This window comes from Globicephala melas, chromosome 2 (assembly GCF_963455315.2).
Source record: "Globicephala melas chromosome 2, mGloMel1.2, whole genome shotgun sequence".
NCBI lineage: Eukaryota > Metazoa > Chordata > Mammalia > Artiodactyla > Delphinidae > Globicephala > Globicephala melas.
Window position 1 is genome coordinate 167,305,910 of NC_083315.2, and position 19,533 is coordinate 167,325,442.

The 19,533-nt window shown below is 35.4% G+C and overlaps 1 protein-coding gene across 10 annotated transcripts in view; it reads left to right on the forward strand.

Annotated features, from left to right (window-relative positions):
* The window catches only part of PPP4R4 (protein phosphatase 4 regulatory subunit 4), a 119,841-nt gene extending 100,812 nt beyond the window's left edge, over positions 1–19,029 (forward strand). For 7 of the 10 annotated variants that reach the window (XM_030883478.3, XM_060295238.2, XM_060295241.1 and 4 more), the window contains 6 exons: positions 4,174–4,243; positions 4,678–4,761; positions 5,066–5,159; positions 10,327–10,397; positions 15,340–15,487; positions 17,941–19,029. In XM_030883478.3, coding sequence (XP_030739338.1) covers positions 4,174–4,243; positions 4,678–4,761; positions 5,066–5,159; positions 10,327–10,397; positions 15,340–15,487; positions 17,941–17,965 — 492 coding nt within the window. In that variant the 3' untranslated portion in view covers positions 17,966–19,029. The remainder of the gene's footprint in view (positions 1–4,173; positions 4,244–4,677; positions 4,762–5,065; positions 5,160–10,326; positions 10,398–15,339; positions 15,488–17,940) is intronic. The other 3 variants (XM_060295239.2, XM_060295240.2, XM_060295237.2) reach the window with 2 other exon arrangements.
* Positions 19,030–19,533: the final 504 nt, after the last annotated feature.

The following is a 19,533-nucleotide window of genomic DNA, read 5'->3' on the forward strand; positions in this document are numbered from 1 at the left end:
AGGAATTTTAGTTTTAGGTTTTACATTTAGGTCTATGATTCATTTCAAGTTAATTTTTATATATGTTGATTTTTTCCATCTCAATGAGCAATTATTCTAATACCATTTATTGAAAACTTTACTTCCATTGAATTGCCTTAGCACCTTTTTTAAAAAAATCAGTTGTCCATATATACATATATCTGTTTCTTGACTCCCATTCTGTTGCAGTGATTTATAGGTTTATCTTTTTGGCAATTCCAAACTATCTTGATCGCTGTAACTTTATAGTAATTCTTAAAATCAGGTAGGGTAACTTTTCCAACTTTTTAAAAAATTGCTTTGGCCAGTAGAGGCCCTTTTCATCTTGATACAATGTTTAGAATCAGTTTATCAATTTCTATAAAAAGCCTGCTGGAATTTTAGTTAGGATTGTGTTAATTAGCATTGATCTGTAGGTCAATTTGGAGAATTGCCATCTTAACAATTAAGTCTCCCAATCCATGAACATTGTCTACCACTTCATTTATTTAGTCTTCTTAGTTTTGGTAGAGTTAAGTGTAGAGTTCAAGGCAGTCTTTTGTTAGATTTATTTCTAGTATATTACGTGTCTTGGCATTATAAATGGAATTGCAATTTAAAGTTTTACTTTCCAGTTTTTTGCTGCTGGAGTTTAAGAATACTATTGATTTTTGTATATTAACCTTGTATTTTGAAAATGTGCTAAGTTTGCTTATTTGTTGTAGAAGTTGGTTTTTAGATTTAATAGGACAGTCTACCTGAGCCATTATGTCATCTTTTAGTACAGTAGGATTACTTCTTCCTGTTCAGTGTTTGTGCCTTTTATTTCTTTCTTTTTGTCGTATTAAAAGGTCCAGGACCTCCAGTATAATAAGAGACCTCTGACTAATAAAAGTGATGCAAGTAGGCATCTTTGTCTTTTTACTGATCTTAGGGGGAAGCAGTTCAATCTTTCATCATTAGGTATGGTGTTACCAATAGGTTTTATATAGATGCCCTTTATCGCTTCTATTCCTAGTCTGCTGAGAGTTTTTATGAGTGATTGTTAAATTTTGCCAGATGCTGTTTCTGCATTTCCTGAAATGATATTTGTTTTTCTACTTTCATTGTGTTAAAACACTGAGTTACATTGATTTTTCAAATGGTAAACCGATTTTATATTTTGGAGATAAACTCTATTTGGTGATGATATATTGTCCTTTTCTCCGCTGTTGGATGCTTGGCTAATTTATTTAAAGGAATTTTGCCTTTGTATTCGTAAATTCATAGTGAGAACTGGTTTATAATTTTTGGGGTCATTTCTTGGGTCTTTTAAATTTGGTATTCGAGTTATTCTGGCCTCATAAAATGAGATGGATAGTATTACCACTTCCTCTATTTTCTGACAACTTTTGTATAAAATTGTTTTTTTTCCTTCCTTGAGTGTTTGATAGAATTCACTAGTGAAACTATCAAGACTCAAAGTTTTCATTTTGGAAGGATTTTGATAATTCATTCAATTACTTTAATAGCTATAATACTATTCAGATTTTCTTTCTTTTTTGTCAATTTGATAAGTTGCTTCCCCTCCCCAATTTGTCCGTGTCATCTAAGCTGTCAAATTTGTTGGCATATGTTGTTTATAATATTCTTATATTATTCTTCTAATGTATATAGAATCTATGATGATACCCCCTTTTATATATATATATATATATATATGTATATATATATTTTTTTCTTTCCCGGTACGCGGGCCCCTCAATGCTGTGGCCTCTCCCGTTGCGGAGCACAGGCTCCGGATGCACAGGCTCCGGATGCGCAGGCTCAGAAGCCATGGCTCACAGGCCCAGCCGCTCCGCGGCATGTGGGATCCTCCCGGACCGGGGCACGAACCCGCGTTCCCTGCATCGGCAGGTGGACTCTCAACCACTGCGCCACCAGGGAAGCCCCCCTTTTATATTTTTATCTTAGTGATTGGTGTTTCTCTCTGTCTCTTCGCCCCCCCCCCTTTTTTTTTTGAATTGCTTTTTGGTGTTTTCTCTAGAGATTACAGCAGACATACCTAACCTTTTATAGTCTTCTTTTTGTTAATATTGTACCACTTTATTTAACAGTGATACAGAACCCTTTACTTGCTCCATACTGTTCTTTATGTTACACTTGTCATGTGAATTACATCTGCACTGAAAACCCCACCAGTCAGTGTGATAATTTTTGCTTTAAGTTGTCATATGTATCTTGAAGAACTTAAGAGAGTAAACCTGTGTGTTTACTCAGATGTTTACCATTTCCAGTGCTCTTCATTCATTGCTTAGGACCCAAATGTCCCTCTTATTTTTTCCCTTCAGCCTGAAGAACTTTCTTTGGAAGTTCTCAGAGTGCAAGTATTTTGTAACAAATTATCTTCGTTTTCCTTTATCTAGAATGTCTTATTTGTGCCTTTCTCTCTAAAGGATATTTTTATTGGATACAGAATTCTGGGTTTACAGCCTTTTTTATGCTGTACTTTAAGAAGTGTTTCTGTCTGTGTTGTGGTCTCCATAGCATCTGATAAAATATCTGTTCTCATTTGAATTATTATTCTTCTCTATATAATGTTGTTTGTCTCTGTCTACTTCTAAGATTTTTTCTTTTCTTTTTTATCTTTAGCAGTTTGCTTGTCATGTTTTTAGGCATGATTAGCTTCAAATTTTTTCTGTCTTGGATTTGCTGAGCTTCCTGAATCTGTAAATGAGTGTCATTTCCCAAATTTGGGAAGGTTTGAGCCATTATTTATTTCAATATATGTTCTGTCCCAGTTCCTCACTCTTATACCTCTGGGTCTCCAATTGCACATATGTTAAATCTTTTGATACTATCCCACAGGTCCATGAGGCTTTGTTCTTTCTTTCTTTTTTTTTTTTTTTCCTTAAACTCTGCTACTCAGAGTGAATAATTTCTGTTGATCCATCTTCAGTGTCACCAGTTCTTTTCCTGCCCTCTGCATTTGGCTGCGGAGACTCTCCACTGATTTTAAAATTTCCATTACTCTATTTGTCAGTTCTAAAATTCTGATTTTTTATATTGTCTATTTTTCTGCAGAGAATTATGCTGTAAGATTAAAAACTTAAGTGGAAATCCTCTGAAAAGCAAATTGCATTATTTCAGCAGTCTAAACCAAAGATTAGAGTTCAGGATTGCCAGTGGTAGAAGATGTAGAGAATAAGCAGACTCTAAAACATTTTAGGACTTAATGACCTAATAAACCCAAGACAAAGATCAGAGAATAGGAATAGATCCACAGATGATCCTGATATTAGAGTTAGCAGACAAGGACTTCAAGACAACTGTGATTAATATGATCGAGATAGTAGAGGAAAAGATGACGCAGGTAACACTACTATTAAGCCCACTTGGTGATATCTTTCAGTTTTGCATGTTTTATTTTCAGTTTTAGAATTTTTATTTAATAGTTTTTTATGCAGTCCAGTTCTATGTGGAATATTTTTTATCTTGCGTATTTTCTCTGCCTTTTTATTTTACATGCACTTGAAAAGAATGTAGTTCTCCAGTGTTGATTGTAGTGTTCTGTACATGTCAGTTATGCCATGTTTGTTCAGAACTTGATATGTTTATTGATTTTTCTTGGCTATTCTGTTGGGATAAAGAACTCTTTGAGTTTGGGTAACATTTTGTTTCTTGGTCTGGGAGCTGATTATATGGGTGTGTTCACTTTGGGAAAATTTATTGAGCTGTACACTTATATTTGTGCACCTTCTCTATGTGTATTATACTTCAATAGAACATTTAAATAATATCTAAAAGATCATTTCTTTTTCTCTCAGTCTTTTAAAAGAAGGACATTATTTTGCCATGTATCAGTCAGAAATGGAAAGGGCCAGTAGTAACACATTTTGCTGATGAGAATGAGTAAATAAGTTGTAGAAATTAACGGCTCATCACAACAGTGATACTAAACTCATTGTTTTAGTTTGACAAGCCTCCAAGGGCACAATTCTGTAGATGTTTAAAAAAACACAAATCTGAAAGAACTGTGACTTCTTTAGACACTAATTTGGAAAAACAAATTACTTCTGTTATGTATTTTTGTGAACTGTATCTGTACCTCTAAAGCTTAGAGTAATTTCTGATTAGAACAATTTTCTAAATCTAATGCTTACCTTTAATGCTAAGATACTGTTTTATTAATAGGAACAATTAGAAAAAGAAAAGCAACAAAATGATGGAAGGCCCATGAGTGATAAAACCTTTGAAAAGAAACGTAAGTAGTTTTCGCATGTCTTTATCACCAAGGTACCCAACTGATGTTGCATCCTAGCATGCTGAGAGACCATGCTTAGTTTTTAATTTAATATGGAAAATCACTTCACTTTCTTTCATTTATCAAAGTTGTTTTCAAAAATTGGCTGCTAACTGTGATATAGGTTTAGGAGTACATGAATAAATGGTGAGGATCAATGTGGAGGTTCAGATCCTTCAAAGGAAAGTTTGAAGTTTGGTAACAGCAATAAGATTGCAAAATTGATCACTGAATAACTAAGATTGAAATATTTAAATATATAAAAAGTAAGATTTGGAAGAGAGTGTTGCTTCACTAGGGATAGTGATTCATATTCTCTGCATTGCCTTGTATGTGTATGGAGATTAATAAGAACTCAGAGGAAATTATAGCACTTAAATCAGAGTTTGTTTTAGGTAGAGACACCAAGACACCAACAACTCTGCCCAAGAACATCCCCATTTCTGTCCCTGGACCCTCTTCTGGCACCCCATCCACAAGTAAGAAACTTGTTTTTGTGTCTCCTTTTTTCCTTTCCTAAACAATAATTACAGGGAAGTCACTCCGTGAGATGAGATATATCATTTGAAGGCACCTTTTGCCTTTTACTGTTAGCTGTTTTGGCGGTTCTTAATGGGCAGTAGGGGTAAGAGATACACCAGTCAGGTCAAGCTAAGGAAAGGAAGCTACACCTGTCAGTGTTTTACTGAAAATTGTGGGAGTTGGAGAGGAAATGGGGTTGGGGCAGCTAAGGATGAACTGATGAACTAAACAATTGCATTTTCCTTTTGCTTGTTACTCTAGGCAAAGAAATCAAGAAATCCAAATTGATTCGAAGCCAGTCTTTTAATAATCAAGCTTTTCATGCAAAATATGGCAACTTAGACAAGTGTGCTGGGTATGATCTGTCAGCTACTCACATTTTGACTTAATTTTTATTTTATTTTATTTTTAATTAATTTTTACTGGAGTATAGTTGCTTTACAATGTTGTGTTAGTTTCTGCTGTACAGCAAAGTGAATCAGTTATACGTATACATATATCCCCTCTTTTTTAGATTTCCTTCCCATTTAAGTCACCACAGAGCATTGAGTAGAGTTCCCTGTGCTATACAGTAGGTTCTCATTGGTTATCTATTTTATACATAGTAGTGTGTTTATTGTCAATCCCAATCTCCCAATTCATCCTGACTTCCCTTCCCCCTTGGTATCCATAAGTTTGTTCTCTACATCTGTGTCTCTATTTCTGCTTTGCAAATAAGTTCATCTGTACCATTTTTCTAGATTCCACTTATAAGTGATATTATACAATGTTCCTTTTTCTATTTCTGACTTACTTCACTCTATATGACAGTCTCTAGGTCTATCCATGCCTCTGCAAATGGCACTGTTTTGTTCCTTTTTGTGGCTGAGTAATATTCCCTTGTATGTATGTACCACATCTTCTTTATCTATTCCCTGTTGATGGACATTTAGGTTGCTTCCATGTCCTGGCTGTTGTAAATAGTGCTGCAGTGAATATTGGTGTGCATGTATCTTTTTGAATTATGGTTTTCTCCAGGTATATGCCCAGGAGCTGGATTGCTGGGTCATATGGTAATTCTATTTTTAGTTTTTTGAGGAACCTCCATTGTGTTCTCCATAGTGGCTGTACCAATTTACATTCCCACCAACAGTGTAGGAGGGTTCCGTTTTCTTCACATCCTCTCCAGCATTTTTCTTTGTAGATTTTTTGATGATGGCCATTCGGACTGGTGTGAGGTGATACCTCATTGTAGTTTTGACTTGCATCTCACTAATTAGTGGCATTGAGCACCTTTTCATGTGTTTCTTGGCCATCTGTATGTCTTCTTTGCAGAAATGTCTATTTAGGTCTTCTGCCCATTTTTTCATTGGGTTGGTTTTTTTTTGATATTGAGCTGCATGAGCTGTTTATATATTTTAGAGATTAATCCCTTGTCGGTTGCTTTGTTTGAAAATATTTTATCCCATTCTGAGCGTTGTCTTTTCGTTTGGTTTATGGTTTCCTTTGCTGTGCAAAAACTTTTAAGTTTAATTAGGTCCCACTTGTTTATTTTTGTTTTTATTTTCATACTCTAGGAGGTGGGTCAAAAAAGATCTTTCTGAGATTTATGTCAGAGTGTTCTGCCTATGTTTTCCTCTAAGAGTTTTATAGTGTCTGGCCTTACATTTAGGTCTTTAATCCATTTTGAGTTTATTTTTGTGTGCGGTGTTAGGGAGTGTTCTAATTTTATTCTTTTACATGTAGCTGTCCAGTTTTCCCAGCACCACTTACTGAAAAGACTGTCTTTTCCCTATTGTATATTCTTGCCTCCTTTGTCATGGATTAGGTGACCACAGGTGTGTGGGTTTATCTCTGGGCTTTGTATCCTGTTCCATTGATTTATTTTTCTGTTTTTGTGCTCATACCATTACTGTCTTGATGAATGTAGCTTTGTAGTACAGTCTGAAGTCAGGGAGCCTGATTCTTCCAGCTCTGTTTTTCTTTCTCAAGATTGCTTTGGCTATTCAGGATCTTTTGTGTTTCCATATAAATTGTAAAATTTTTTGTTCTAATTCTGTGAACAGTGCCATTGGTAATTTGATAGGGAGTGCATTGAGTCTGTAGATTGCTTTGGGAAGTATAGTCATTCTCACAGTATTGATTCTTCCAATTCAAGAACATGGTATGTTTCTCCATCTGTTTGTGTCGTCTTTGATTTCTTTCATCAGTATCCTATAGTTTTCTGAGTACAAGTCTTTTGTCTCCTTAGGTAGGTTTATTCCTAGGTATTTTATTCTCTTGTTGCAATGGTAAATAGGATTGTTTCCTTAATATCTCTTTCTGATTTTTCATTGTTAGTGTATAGGAATGCAAGAGATTTCTTTGTATTAATTTTGTATCCTGCAATTTTACCAAATTCATTGGAAAACTCTACTCATTTTCTGGTGGCTTCTATGTATAGTATCATGTCATCTGCAAACAATGACAGTTTTACTTCTTTTCCAATTTGGTTTCCTTTTATTCCTTTTTCTTCTCTGATTGCCGTGGCTAGGACTTTCAAAACTATGTTGAATAATAGTGGCAAGAGTGGACATCCTTGTCTTGTTCCTGAACTTAAAGGAAATGCTTTCAGTTTTTCACCATTGAGAATGATGTTTGCTGTGGATTTGTTGTATATGGCCTTTATTATGTTGAGGTAGGTTCCTTCTATGCCCACTTTCTGGAGAGTTTTTATCATAAATGGGTGTTGAATTTTGTCAGAAGCCTTTTCTGTATCTATTGAGATGATCATATGGTTTTTATTCTTCAATTTTTTAATGTAGTATATCACATTGATTGATTTGCATATATTGAAGAATCCTAGTATCTCTGGGATAAGTCCCACTTGTTCATGGCGTATGATCCTTTTAATGTGTTGTTGGATTTTGTTTGCTAGTATTTTGTTGAGGATTTTTGTGTCTGTGTTCCTCAGTGATATTGGCCTGTAATTTTCTTTTTCGTGATATCTTATCTTTGTCTGGTTTTGGTGTCAGGGTGATGGTGGCCTCGTAGAATGAGCCTGGGAATGTTCCTTCCTCTGCAATTTTTTGGAAGAGTTTGAGAAGGATGGATGTTAGCTCTTCTCTAAATGCTTGATAGAATTCACCTGTGAAGTCATCTGGTCCAGGACTTTGGTTTGTTGGAAGATTTTTAATCACAATTTCAATTTCATTACTTGTGATTGGTCTGTTCATATTTTCTGTTTCTTCCTGGTTCAGTCTTAGAAAGTTATACCTAAGAATTTGTCCATTTCTTCCAGGTTGTCCATTTTATTGGCATATAGTTGCTTGTAGTAGTCTCTTATGATCCTTTGTATTTCTGCAGTGTCAGTTGTAACTTCTCCTTTTTCATTTCTAATTTTATTGATTTGAGTCCTCTCCCTTTTTTTTCTTGATGAGTCTGGCTAAAGGTTTATCAATATTGTTTATCTTCTCAAACAACCAGCTTTTAGTTTCATTGATCTTTGCTGCTGTTTTCTTCATTTCTATTTCGTTTACTTCTGCTCTGATCTTTATGATTTTTCTTTTACTAATTTTCGGTTTTGTTTGTTCTTCTTTCTCTAGTTGCTTTACGTGTAAGGTTAGGTTGTTTGAGATTTTTCTTGTTTCTTGAAGTAAGATTGTATTGCTATAAACTTCTCTCTTCGAACTGCTTTTTGTTGTATCCCATAGGTTTTGGGTCGTCATGTTTTCGTTGTCATTTGTTTCTAGGTATTTTTTGACTTCCTCTTTGATTTCTTCAGTTATCCATTAGTTATTTAATAACATATTGTTTAGCTTCTATGTGTTTGTGTTTTTTACAGTTTTTTTCCTGCAATTGATTTCTAATCTCATAGCGTTGTGGTCTGTAATGATGCTTGATATGATTTCAGTTTTCTTAAATTTATTGAGGCTTGATTTGTGACCCAAGATGTGATCTGTCCTAGAGAACGTTCCGTGTGCACTTGAGAAGAAAGTGTATTCTGCTGCTTTCGGTTGGAATGTCCCATAGTTATCAATTAAGTTTATCTGGTCTAATGTGTCATTTAAGGCTTCTGTTTCCTTATTAATTTTCTGTCTGGATGATCTGTCCATTGGTATAAATGGGGTGTTAACGTCCCCCACGATTATTGTGTTACTGTCGATTTCCTCTTTTATGGCTGTTAGCATTTGCCTTATGTATTGAGGTGCTCCTATGTTTGGTGCATAAATATTTACAATTGTTATATCTTCGTCTTGGATTGATCCCTTGATCATTATGTAGTGTCCTTCCTTGTCTCTTGTAACATTCTTTATTTTAAAGTCGATTTTATCTGATATGAATATTGCTACTCCAGCTTTCTGTTGATTTCCATGTGCATGGAATATCTTTTTCCATCCCCTCACTTTCAGTCTGTATGTGTCCCTAGGTCTGAAGTCAGTCTCTTGTAGACAGCATATATATGGGTCATGTTCTGACTTAATTTTCATCTTATAGTCATACATCTTTATGTGAAATGAATTGAATTATTAAATAATTCAATGAATTATTAAATAAAATCAGGATTAATTTTTAGGTTTTTATAGGGCAGTAATTTCTAAGTTATCTTCTATAAAGGTTTCATGTTAAAAAAAAAAGTAGTCTACGAATTTGCATAAGAAATAGGTATCCTGGAATTCTAGGAAGACTACTGCCCTGATGCTTTATAACAACATCATGGAATCCATGTGTTGTTTATGCTATATCACCTATGCCACAGAACTTCTAAATGGGTATGAACGTGCCCCATTTACTAAATGGATGTGGACATCCATTTGCAGCTAGTGTTATTTCTGTCCGTAAAGAAGCCACTGGCCTGTTTCTGTGGTAAAGTGGTGACAACACAGTTCTCCTGATGGTAGATGAATGTGTAGTCTCCCTTTTGGCCCAGACCACAAAATTATAAACAGTTAAGATTAGGGGAGAATCAGCATAAATTAAATGACCATGAATTTTATATGTATTGTACACATATAGTATATAACAGCTGTATATCAAGCGGCAAGCAAAGTAATTTTAAAGGAACATAAATGTCTTCAAAACTATTTATCAAAAATATAACATGTTATGGGAAAAATGTTTTTATTTTATTATTTTTATCTTTTTATAAAAGATTGAATAAAAAGCTTATTTTAGATTTTCAGCTATGTTTTTGGACATTATTGGTAGATCCTTCTAAAATTCCTAGCCAATAGGGTGATCTCAAGATGGACAAAAGAGATTAGAACTAAAGATAAGTTATTTCCAGGAAAATTTTATCCACATTACCTGTTTGGGCTGAGCATCAATAGAAAACCTGTTATTTTGATGTTGCAGAAGTTTAAGGATATGATTTTAAGTTAAAGACAAAGTAATTATTGTGAGGCATGGAATGTAAAAAATAAATGAGAAATAAAAATAGCAAGCATGTTTCATAAGAAGTAGAGGAAAGCATTAAAAAAAAGATTAGGAAAGACCTAGTGCTAGATGACTGGGATTGAAAGAAGCATATTCTTGTATTTTAACTAAATCATGTTCTTTTCTAGTAAAAGTTCTACAGCAGCATATACACCTTCTGTCTCAGGGTTAACAAAGACTTCTGTGATTTCACTTACTGGTAAGTAGAAATCTGAGCTCTTCAAAAAATTGTTAAATTTAATAAAATATGATTTTCCTTAAATGGCCCATTTCTTTATTTCTAGATACAGTTTCCCTAAATTTATATCTTTATCCAATAGCAAAGAAATTAAACTTTTCCCTAGCAATTAAGAAGATGCTTAACAATACTATTTTGTTTTCACTGTGTCAAGAGTCAGAGTTCAATATTTGCAAAAGAGGAAAAGGACAAAATAAAATAGGTTTTACCATGGTCTGAGGACCTAATGAGGCATAGACTAAAAGTTTTTGCAGTAATTTTTAAGGAAGTTAAAAACAACAGGGCTTCACTGTGGATCATATGCTGCTAAACAGTTACAATATTATGTATTTGAAAGTTTATACCAGGGGTAAAGGGCCACATGATAAATATTTTGGGCTCTGTTGGCCAATTGGTTTCTGTCACAATTACTCAACTCTGGTGTGACAGAGTAAAAGCAGCCATAGACAGCACATAACAAGTAGGTATGGCCTTTATTGGGCACAATATTATTGTGTCTCAGGGAACAGCGAGGCCTGAGGAGGCGAGAGATGGGGGAATGGCCAGTAAGTGGAGCAATCAGAACAGACACAACATAAATTGATTAAGTTTGCCGTCTTTTTTTTTTTTTTTTTTTTGACAAGTGTTCTTTTTTTAAGGGAACTTTATTTCTATTTATTTATTTATTTATGGCTGTGTTGGGTCTTCCTTGCTGTGTGGGCTTTCTTTAGTTGCGGCGAGCGGGGGCTACTCTTCGTTGCAGCGCGCAGGCTTACTGTGGTGCTTCTCTTGTTGCGGAGCACGGGCTAGGCACACGGGCTTCAGTAGTTGTGGCACATGGGCTTCAGTAGTTGTGACATGTGGGCTTCAGTAGTTGTGGCTCACAGGCTCTAGAGCACAGGCTCAGTAGCTGTGGTGCACTGGCTTAGCTGCTTCACGGCATGTGGGATCTTCCTGGACCAGGGCTCGAACCTGTGTCCCCAGCATTGGCAGGCGGATTCTTAACCACTGCACCACCAGGGGAGCCCAAGTTTTCCGTCTTATGTGAGTGAGGTTCATGGTGCCACAAGACAATTGCAATAGTAACATCAAAGATCATGATCACAGACCACCATAAATATAATAATAATGAAACAGTTGGAAATATTGTAAGAATTATCAAAATCTGACACGAAGACAAGAAGTGAGCAAATGCTGTTGGAAAAATGGTGCTGTTAGACTTGCTGGGCGCAGTGTTGCCGCAAACCTTCAATTTATAAAAAGTGCAGAGAGGGAATAGGTTGAATGAAATATCTCCTAGGTTTCTTGATTAGAAAAATGTGCTTATTACTTATTATTTATTACTTAATGAATTACAGACTGAGGAAAAAGTCACTATACAATTACATATCTGATCTACAAAGAGCAAATGGGAGCAAAATGTCTCTTAACAAATGTATTAAGTGTTCACAGAGAGAAGAGATTTTATTTACTTTTGTGGCTTAAGACGGGCTTTAGGATGATTATCATTTGAGGTGAACCTTAAGGTACGCTAGGATTTTGACAGGCAGAGATGGGTATGGAATACTGTCCCATGCAGAGGACCTGTCAGAAGCAAAAGCTGACTGTTGTGTCTTCAGGGAGCGACAGCAGGCTGTTTGGCTGGAGCCCGGAGAGGGTGTAGCGGGAGTAGTGTTAAATAAAATAAAGGTAAGGTCAAGTGTAGAGTGGAAGATCTAATTGATGCTTTTTACTTAAGGCGAATCCATCAGTCATCAACTGCAGCATTCCAAAGCTATGTGGGCACAACAGACTGGGGGAAATGTAAAGGGAATTCTAGTAAGGATTCAGGGAAACATTGCAATGTATCCATTTTGGGTGGGTATGAAAATTAGTGGAACCCTTTGGAAGCAGTTCGGTCAAGTTCATCAAGAATCCTAGTTTTAAAAAATAGTCTATGCCTCAAAAAATCCCATTTCTAGTGATCCGTCATGAAGTATAAATAAAACACATATAACGAGAAAAAATTTGTCACAGTGTTCCTCCTTGACATGATGTGATGAAGATGCTACTTTACCTCTTCTCATCCTCCCTCAAACCCGGATCCCTAGTCTAATTGTGAGAAAAGCATCAGACAAATTCCAGTAGGGGCACATCCTACAAAATATTTGACCAGTACCCCTAAAAGCCGTTAAGGTCATCAAAAGCAAGGAAAGGCTAAGAAACTGTCCCAGCCAAGGAGAGCCTAAGGAGACCTGACAAGTAAGTGTACTGTGGTGCCCTGGATGGCATCCTGAGACAGAAACAGACATTGGGTGAGACTGACAGAATCCAAACACACTGTGGATTTTTGTTAATAATGATGTGTCACCACTGGCTCACTAATTGTACCAAGTATAGTATGTAAATGTAAGGTGTTAATAATAGGGGAACTAGGTGAAAGGGGTAGTTGGGAATTCTTCATACTCTCTTCTCAATTTTTCTGTAAATCTAATACTTCAAAAAATTGTCTATTTAAAGATAACATTTAAAATAACTTCAAAGATTTTAAATGCTTAGGGATAAATTTAATAAAACGTGTGCTAAATGCACACTCAGAACTTCCAAAATGTTGCTGAAAGAAATTAAAGAAGACATAAATAAATGGAAAGCTGTACCATGTTTATGGATTAGAAAACTTAATATTGTTATGATGTCAGTTCATTTTAAATGGAGCCAGAGATTCAGTGCAATCCGGATAAAAATTTTGACAGTCTTTTTGAAATTTACTGTGTATTCAAATTCATAGAGCTGAGTATTTTGAAAAAAATTAAAGTTAGAGAATGTCAGTTACCTGATTTCATCATTTACTACTACAGCTTCAGTACTCAAGACTGTGTGCCCTGCCCTGACATACATAGTCAGCTGAGTTTCAACAAAGGTGATGTGATTGTATTTTTTTAAATAATACCAGAACAATTGGATATCCATAAAAAACCCAAAGAACTGAACCTCAATTCTTATCTCACAACTGTACACAAAATTAACTCAAAATGTATTCTAAACTTAAGCATAAAAGCTAAAACTGACATTTCTGAAGAAAATATAGAAGGGAGTCTTTGTGATTTTGGAATTGACAAAAGTTTTTCCAAACCATAAAGAAAAAAATTAACATATTGGACTTCATAAAAATGTAAAGTTTTAGCACTTTGAAATAGAGCATTAAAAAAATAAAAGGCAGGACACAGATTAGGAGAAAATACTCATATTACATATACCTGACAAAGAACTTGTATCCAGAATATACAAAGATCTTTTTTTTTAAGTTGAAGTATAGTTGATTTACAATATTGTGTTAATTTCAGGTGCACAGCACAGCAATTCAGTTATACATATATTCTGCCTCAGGTCCTCTTTCCTTATAGGTTATTACAAAATACTGAGAATAGTTCACTATGCTATACAGTAGTTGCTTGTTGGTTATCTATTTTATTATTTATATAGCAGGGTGTATATGTTAATCCCAACCTCCTAATTTATCCCTCCCCCCCTTTTCCCACCTTTCCCCTTTGGTAACCATAAGTTAGTTTTCTATGTCTGCGAGTCTCTTTCTACTTTGGAAATAAGTTCATTTGTATCTTGTTTTTTAGATTCCACATACAAGCAATATCATATGATATTTATCTTTCTTTGGCTTACTTCACTTATTATGATAATCTCTAGGTCCATCCATGTTGCTGCAAATGGCATTATTTTATTCTTTTTTATGGCTGAGTAATATTCTATATTCCACCACATCTCCTTTATCCATTCCTCTGTTGATGGACATTCAGGTTGCTTCCATGTCTTGGCTATTGTAAATAGTGCTGCAGTGAACATTGGGGTGCCTGTATCTTTTCGAATTACGGTTTTCTCTGGATATATGCCCAGGAGTGGGATTGCAGGATCATATGGTAGTTCTATTTTTAGTTTTAAGAATATACAAAGATCTTTAAAACAAATCAGGCAACTGATTTTAAAATGGGAAAAAATTTGAACACGCACTTCATGAAAGAAGATATACAAATAAGTAAGTAAAAAGATGCTTAAGATCAGTAACCATTAAGAAATGCAAATTAAAGCAATGAGTAACCCCCCCCCACACACACACACAAGGAGATACCACTTCACGCCCACTAGAATGACTAAAAAGACTCACAATATCAAGTATGTGTGAGGAGGTGGAGAAACTTTCCAGGACTCTCATATGTTGCTGTTGGAAATGCAAAATGGTCTAATCACTTTGGACAGCAGGTTGGCAGTTCCTTATGAAGTTAAATATACACTTACTATGTGATTCAGCAGTTCCATTCCAAGACTTTTACTGAAGGGAAATTAAAACATATGTCCATACACAGACTTGCACACAATTGTCCATAGCAGCTCTATTTGTAATAGATTACCAATTTTTTGGAAAAAAAATCATAATGTCTGTCAGTAGGAGAATGGATAGACAAATTTTGGCATGTCTGTGCAATGGGAATACCAGTCAGCAATAAAAAGGATGAAGTATTGATGTGGATGAATTGCAGCATAATTATGCTGCATGAAAGAAGGCAGACAAAAAAAGCATACATACTGTATGTTTCCATTTATACAATATTCTATAAAATGCAAACTAATCTGTAGTGACAGGAGGCAGGTCCGTGGTTGCCTGGAGTGGGGGAGGGGGGTGGAGGGAGGGATGACAAGGAGGCGGAACAAACATCCAGTGATGGGTGTGTTCACTCTTGATTGTGGTGATGGCTTCATGGGTGTATACAGATGTCAGAACCTTAAATTCGTGCAATTTATTGTATATAAATTATACCTTAATAAAGTTGACTTTAAAAGAAGGGAAACAAAGTCAGTTATCATTAACCTTTTCTAAGGTTCACATCTCTCTAAGTATATTCCGTCTGGCTGACTGTACACGTATTACTTTCAGATGATTCATTCCGGACTCGTAATGCTGGCAGTGCTCCCAGTTCCTTTTCCTCTAATACTCCCCTGCCTAGCACCTCCCGAGGGACAGGTAACTCAGGTGATCCCAAGAGCAGTGGAAGTAAAGATACACAACCACGGAAGGCTACCTTGTAAGTAATCCAGTGATGTACTGCTAAGTGTTTTATTCTGTTCTTTTCTCAGTGTACTTTCCTTCCCACTTAAATACTTCTCCGAAGAATAGAAGATGTCTGTAATGAGGCAGTGTCATCAATTAAAAGGGATTATTATTATCACTGTTACATCGGATACTTTATATAAGATAATTTATATGTGGCAAAGACATTGTAACCTTAGGAAGTTGACAAGAAACTTTAAATGGTTCCCACTAATATCTGAGGTCTGTTTATTTTTCTGTGAAATATTTGCATTCAGGAAATTTAGCTCTGAGAAGACTCTGAGTGTAATTGCATTCGTTTAAACAAACTAGCTTAAGTACACAGCATTGAATCACCCAGTGCTCAGAGGGATGGGTGTAACTGATGCCACTTAAGAAATATTACTGCAGCATATAATCCAGAGTTGTGGGTCCAATAAGCTAGAGATTCTACAGACAACATTTGTTCCTTAAAGTTATAAAGGTCATAAAGGGCCTCTATTCTCCTTTTCCCCTTGTGGTTCCTTTTTATGCACCATTTGGATCTTGTTTGAATTGTCGAAGCCTTTGTTTCTTTTAGGTTAAACATTTAAGAGGGTAGTGCCAAAAAGAAATCTCCATGACGAGAGGTTGTATCCAGGTAGAAGTGATTCATCCAAAATACCCAAACTATAGTTACACGTGTCCTCTTTCATATGGGACACGTGAATCTTCTGATTAGAAGAGAATTTAAACAGGATTCAGACTTTCTTTTAAACATATTTCACTTAATTCATGAATATTTTCTATTATTAAGTTTCTGATGTGCATCTTTTTGCAGAAACTCCACACTGGAGTCCTATTTAGGAACTGAACTGTATTATAATTTGTTCAAAAATTTTAATTGGTCATTGGTGTATACAAATATAGATGTATTCAAAATTCATTCAGAACTTAGAAATACATTTATTGAATAGAGCTCAAGGAAAGAGTAGGACTAGATAATAGAAAAAAGTAATAGTAAATAGAAAAAATAATGTTGATAGTACAGGTTAGTAGTATTAATACAGAAGATATTTTTATTTACAGAGAATCTCTTAGCCATATAATTATTGCTCTAATGATTATACTGTGGGAGTTCCATTTAAAGTCTCAAAATAGAGGCAGGACAGGGTAATGGTCTATGGAGAGCACGGAGCTGGAGCCTCACGCCCTGGTTCCCGTGGCAGTTCCAGTGAGCACTCTGGGCCTCAGTGTGCCCGCGAAATGACAGGGCAAGGCTCACAGTTCATCCTCTGAGGCGCCTTCCATTCTGGCATCCTGAAATCCTTCCTCTCGATCACCCTTGACCCTCTTCCTGTCAAAAGATTGCCCTGGAATTCTTCTATTGAAGAACACGTTTAATAACATCAGAATGCAATTCATTCTCTTTTCAACTTATCCTTCTAAATGCAATAGGCATTTTTGATAAGTAAAGACCATTGAAGCCTAATATATTTATACTAGCTCTCCTTTATTTCAGATTACTATCTTTATCTGTTTTTTCGTTGTTGAGCATGTTTTTCCTTTTTATTGACTGAATTTTCTCTTGCTCGATATTTGTAATACATAATTATATAAATAATCATATAATCAGTTATATCTATAATTGATTGTTTTAAAAAATGCATCTAGAGACAAACACTCTGCTAACAAGTCACAGCAGTTTGTTTCTTCTTTCCTGAATATTCTGAAGAAGGAGGAATATTGGTATCGCAGCTGCTTTATCAGTGTGTAACTGAATCTGCAGGTCCACAACTCTCTCTCCATGTTATGTGGTTCTAATTCGGACTTTCTCATGTATGCACACCGCCACATAACTGAAATAGGTGATTGATATCTACATTGGTCATGTTTCTGTGGAGTATTATCCACCATTCAGTGCCATCTCCAAATGAAAATCTATCCTTTTTTTCTTCAAATAAACCTATGAAGTGATTTCAGAAACTATTAATTATCTCAGTTTTTGCTGCTCAAAAAAATTCTATGCAATACATTCTCCAGCTTTACAGTATCGTGGAGATGACACATCTGGTATTTAGGAATATCAGTGTCTTAAAGGAAGTACGGAATGCATCATATCTTATGTCTTTCAAGGCCAGACAATTGATATATTTTTAGGCTGTGTTAATTTCTGTTATGGTTATAGAAAGTGAAAAACGTAGGAAAAGTATGAATTGAATTGAATGCTATGTTAGATGCACATAGGATTTAATAGTTAAAGGTTATTCCAAGTGATCTTTAATATGTAATTCACCATTCTCATATATTAGGTTTATTCAAAGTAGATTATATCTATTTCTTTACTTTGTAAGCATTATGTGGATAAAAATTTTCATGTTTTGTTTTCTTTTTTTTTCTTTCCTTCTCCTTCTTCTCTCTCTCTTCTCTCTTTCATTCTTCTCTCTTTCTTTCCTCCTTTTGACAAAGAAAATCCAGAAAATCCAATCCTTAAATCATCTGCTTGAAGGAGGCAGAACAAAGACAACTGGAGATAACGTGATCGATGGACAAAAGCTAAAGCAATGGCTCGGGCTTTTTTTTTTTTTTTTTTAATGAATGGGAAAGAGAGAGATACATAATGGCAGCTGGTGTTGTTAAACGTTCCATGTTTGAAATTATATTCCCTAGGAGGTATAATATATATTTCTTGAATAATAATGTGGTTACAGAATTCCAATGTTATAGTGAAGTGTAATGAAACACAACTTTAGGTATGTGCTTTAACTACTGCTACAAAAGAGATAAGTCTGCATTTATTTGTGCAGGAAACCATCTATTTAATTGTTCTAGAGTTTAGCATTTACAAATTGAAAGGTCCAAATCAACTGAAATTGCCCCGCCTAGGTAATCACTTGGAGGGGGACTTGGGAGTAAGAATGACACTGCATTTTCTCACAAATCTCCAAGCCCAGTTGAAAAGTCACACTGTAACAGGGTACAAACAGCTGTCCGAAATTATATCAGTCCTATGATTGTGATGACAAGATGTTGTACCTCGACATTCCGAAATTAAAATTTGGCAATGAAAATTCTACAAAGATTTCTGATAACTTTTAGCTACAACTACCTTAAAAATAACAGATTGATGATTTCCTTTATTTCCTAGAAGAATTTATTTTATAAATACTTTGTTTACATTTTAGATTGTACTTGTCCTTACTGAATTAAAAATGATGACTCTAGTTTGAATCAGCTGTTACTCCAAGCTATCATGCTTAAGCTATGTCAACAGCATATATTTGTACTAATGCTAATATTTCCATCAACATTTGCCTGTGGAATATATTCAGTTCTTAATTTTAAAAATGTCAGTTCTTGAGATATACTGTATGAAGCTATTGTCAGCTTCTCTATTTCAAAATGCAATCAGCATATAACTATATTGTTATTAGAAAATATTTGTTTTTTTAAAATATACTGATGTATGATAAAGATGATCTAATTTGTGAATGCATATGCGTGTGGTTACTTTTTATAATGTGAAATAATGAATAATGAATTTACTCAAAATAAAACATAGGTTAATGAGATACCTGTGTTTGTGAAAAAAGTTTTAAATACTTTCCTGCAGTTTTTATTCTGTAATTAAAGACAGTTCATTCTTAAGTAATGAACAAGAAAAGCGCACGGACATCAACTATATATTACCCAGGGGACAGCTACTCAGTGTGAGGCTTTCATGCTGTTTGTTTCCCCCTTTCGTTACATATGGCCTCCTTTTTGGCTTTTTTTTTTTTTTTTTTGCGGTACGCGGGCCTCTCACTGTTGCGGCCTCTCCCGTTGTGGAGCACAGGCTCCGGACGCGCAGGCTCAGCGGCCATGGCTCACGGGCCCAGCCGCTCCGCGGCATGTGGGATCTTCCCGGACTGGGGCACGAACCCGTGTCCCCTGCATCGGCAGGCGGACTCTCAACCACTGTGCCACCAGGGAAGCCCTATTTTGGGTATTTTTAGTGATTCTTCATACCTTTCATTTAAGGACAGTCAGGTAAATGGAATTGTTCAACCATTCATTTTGTCA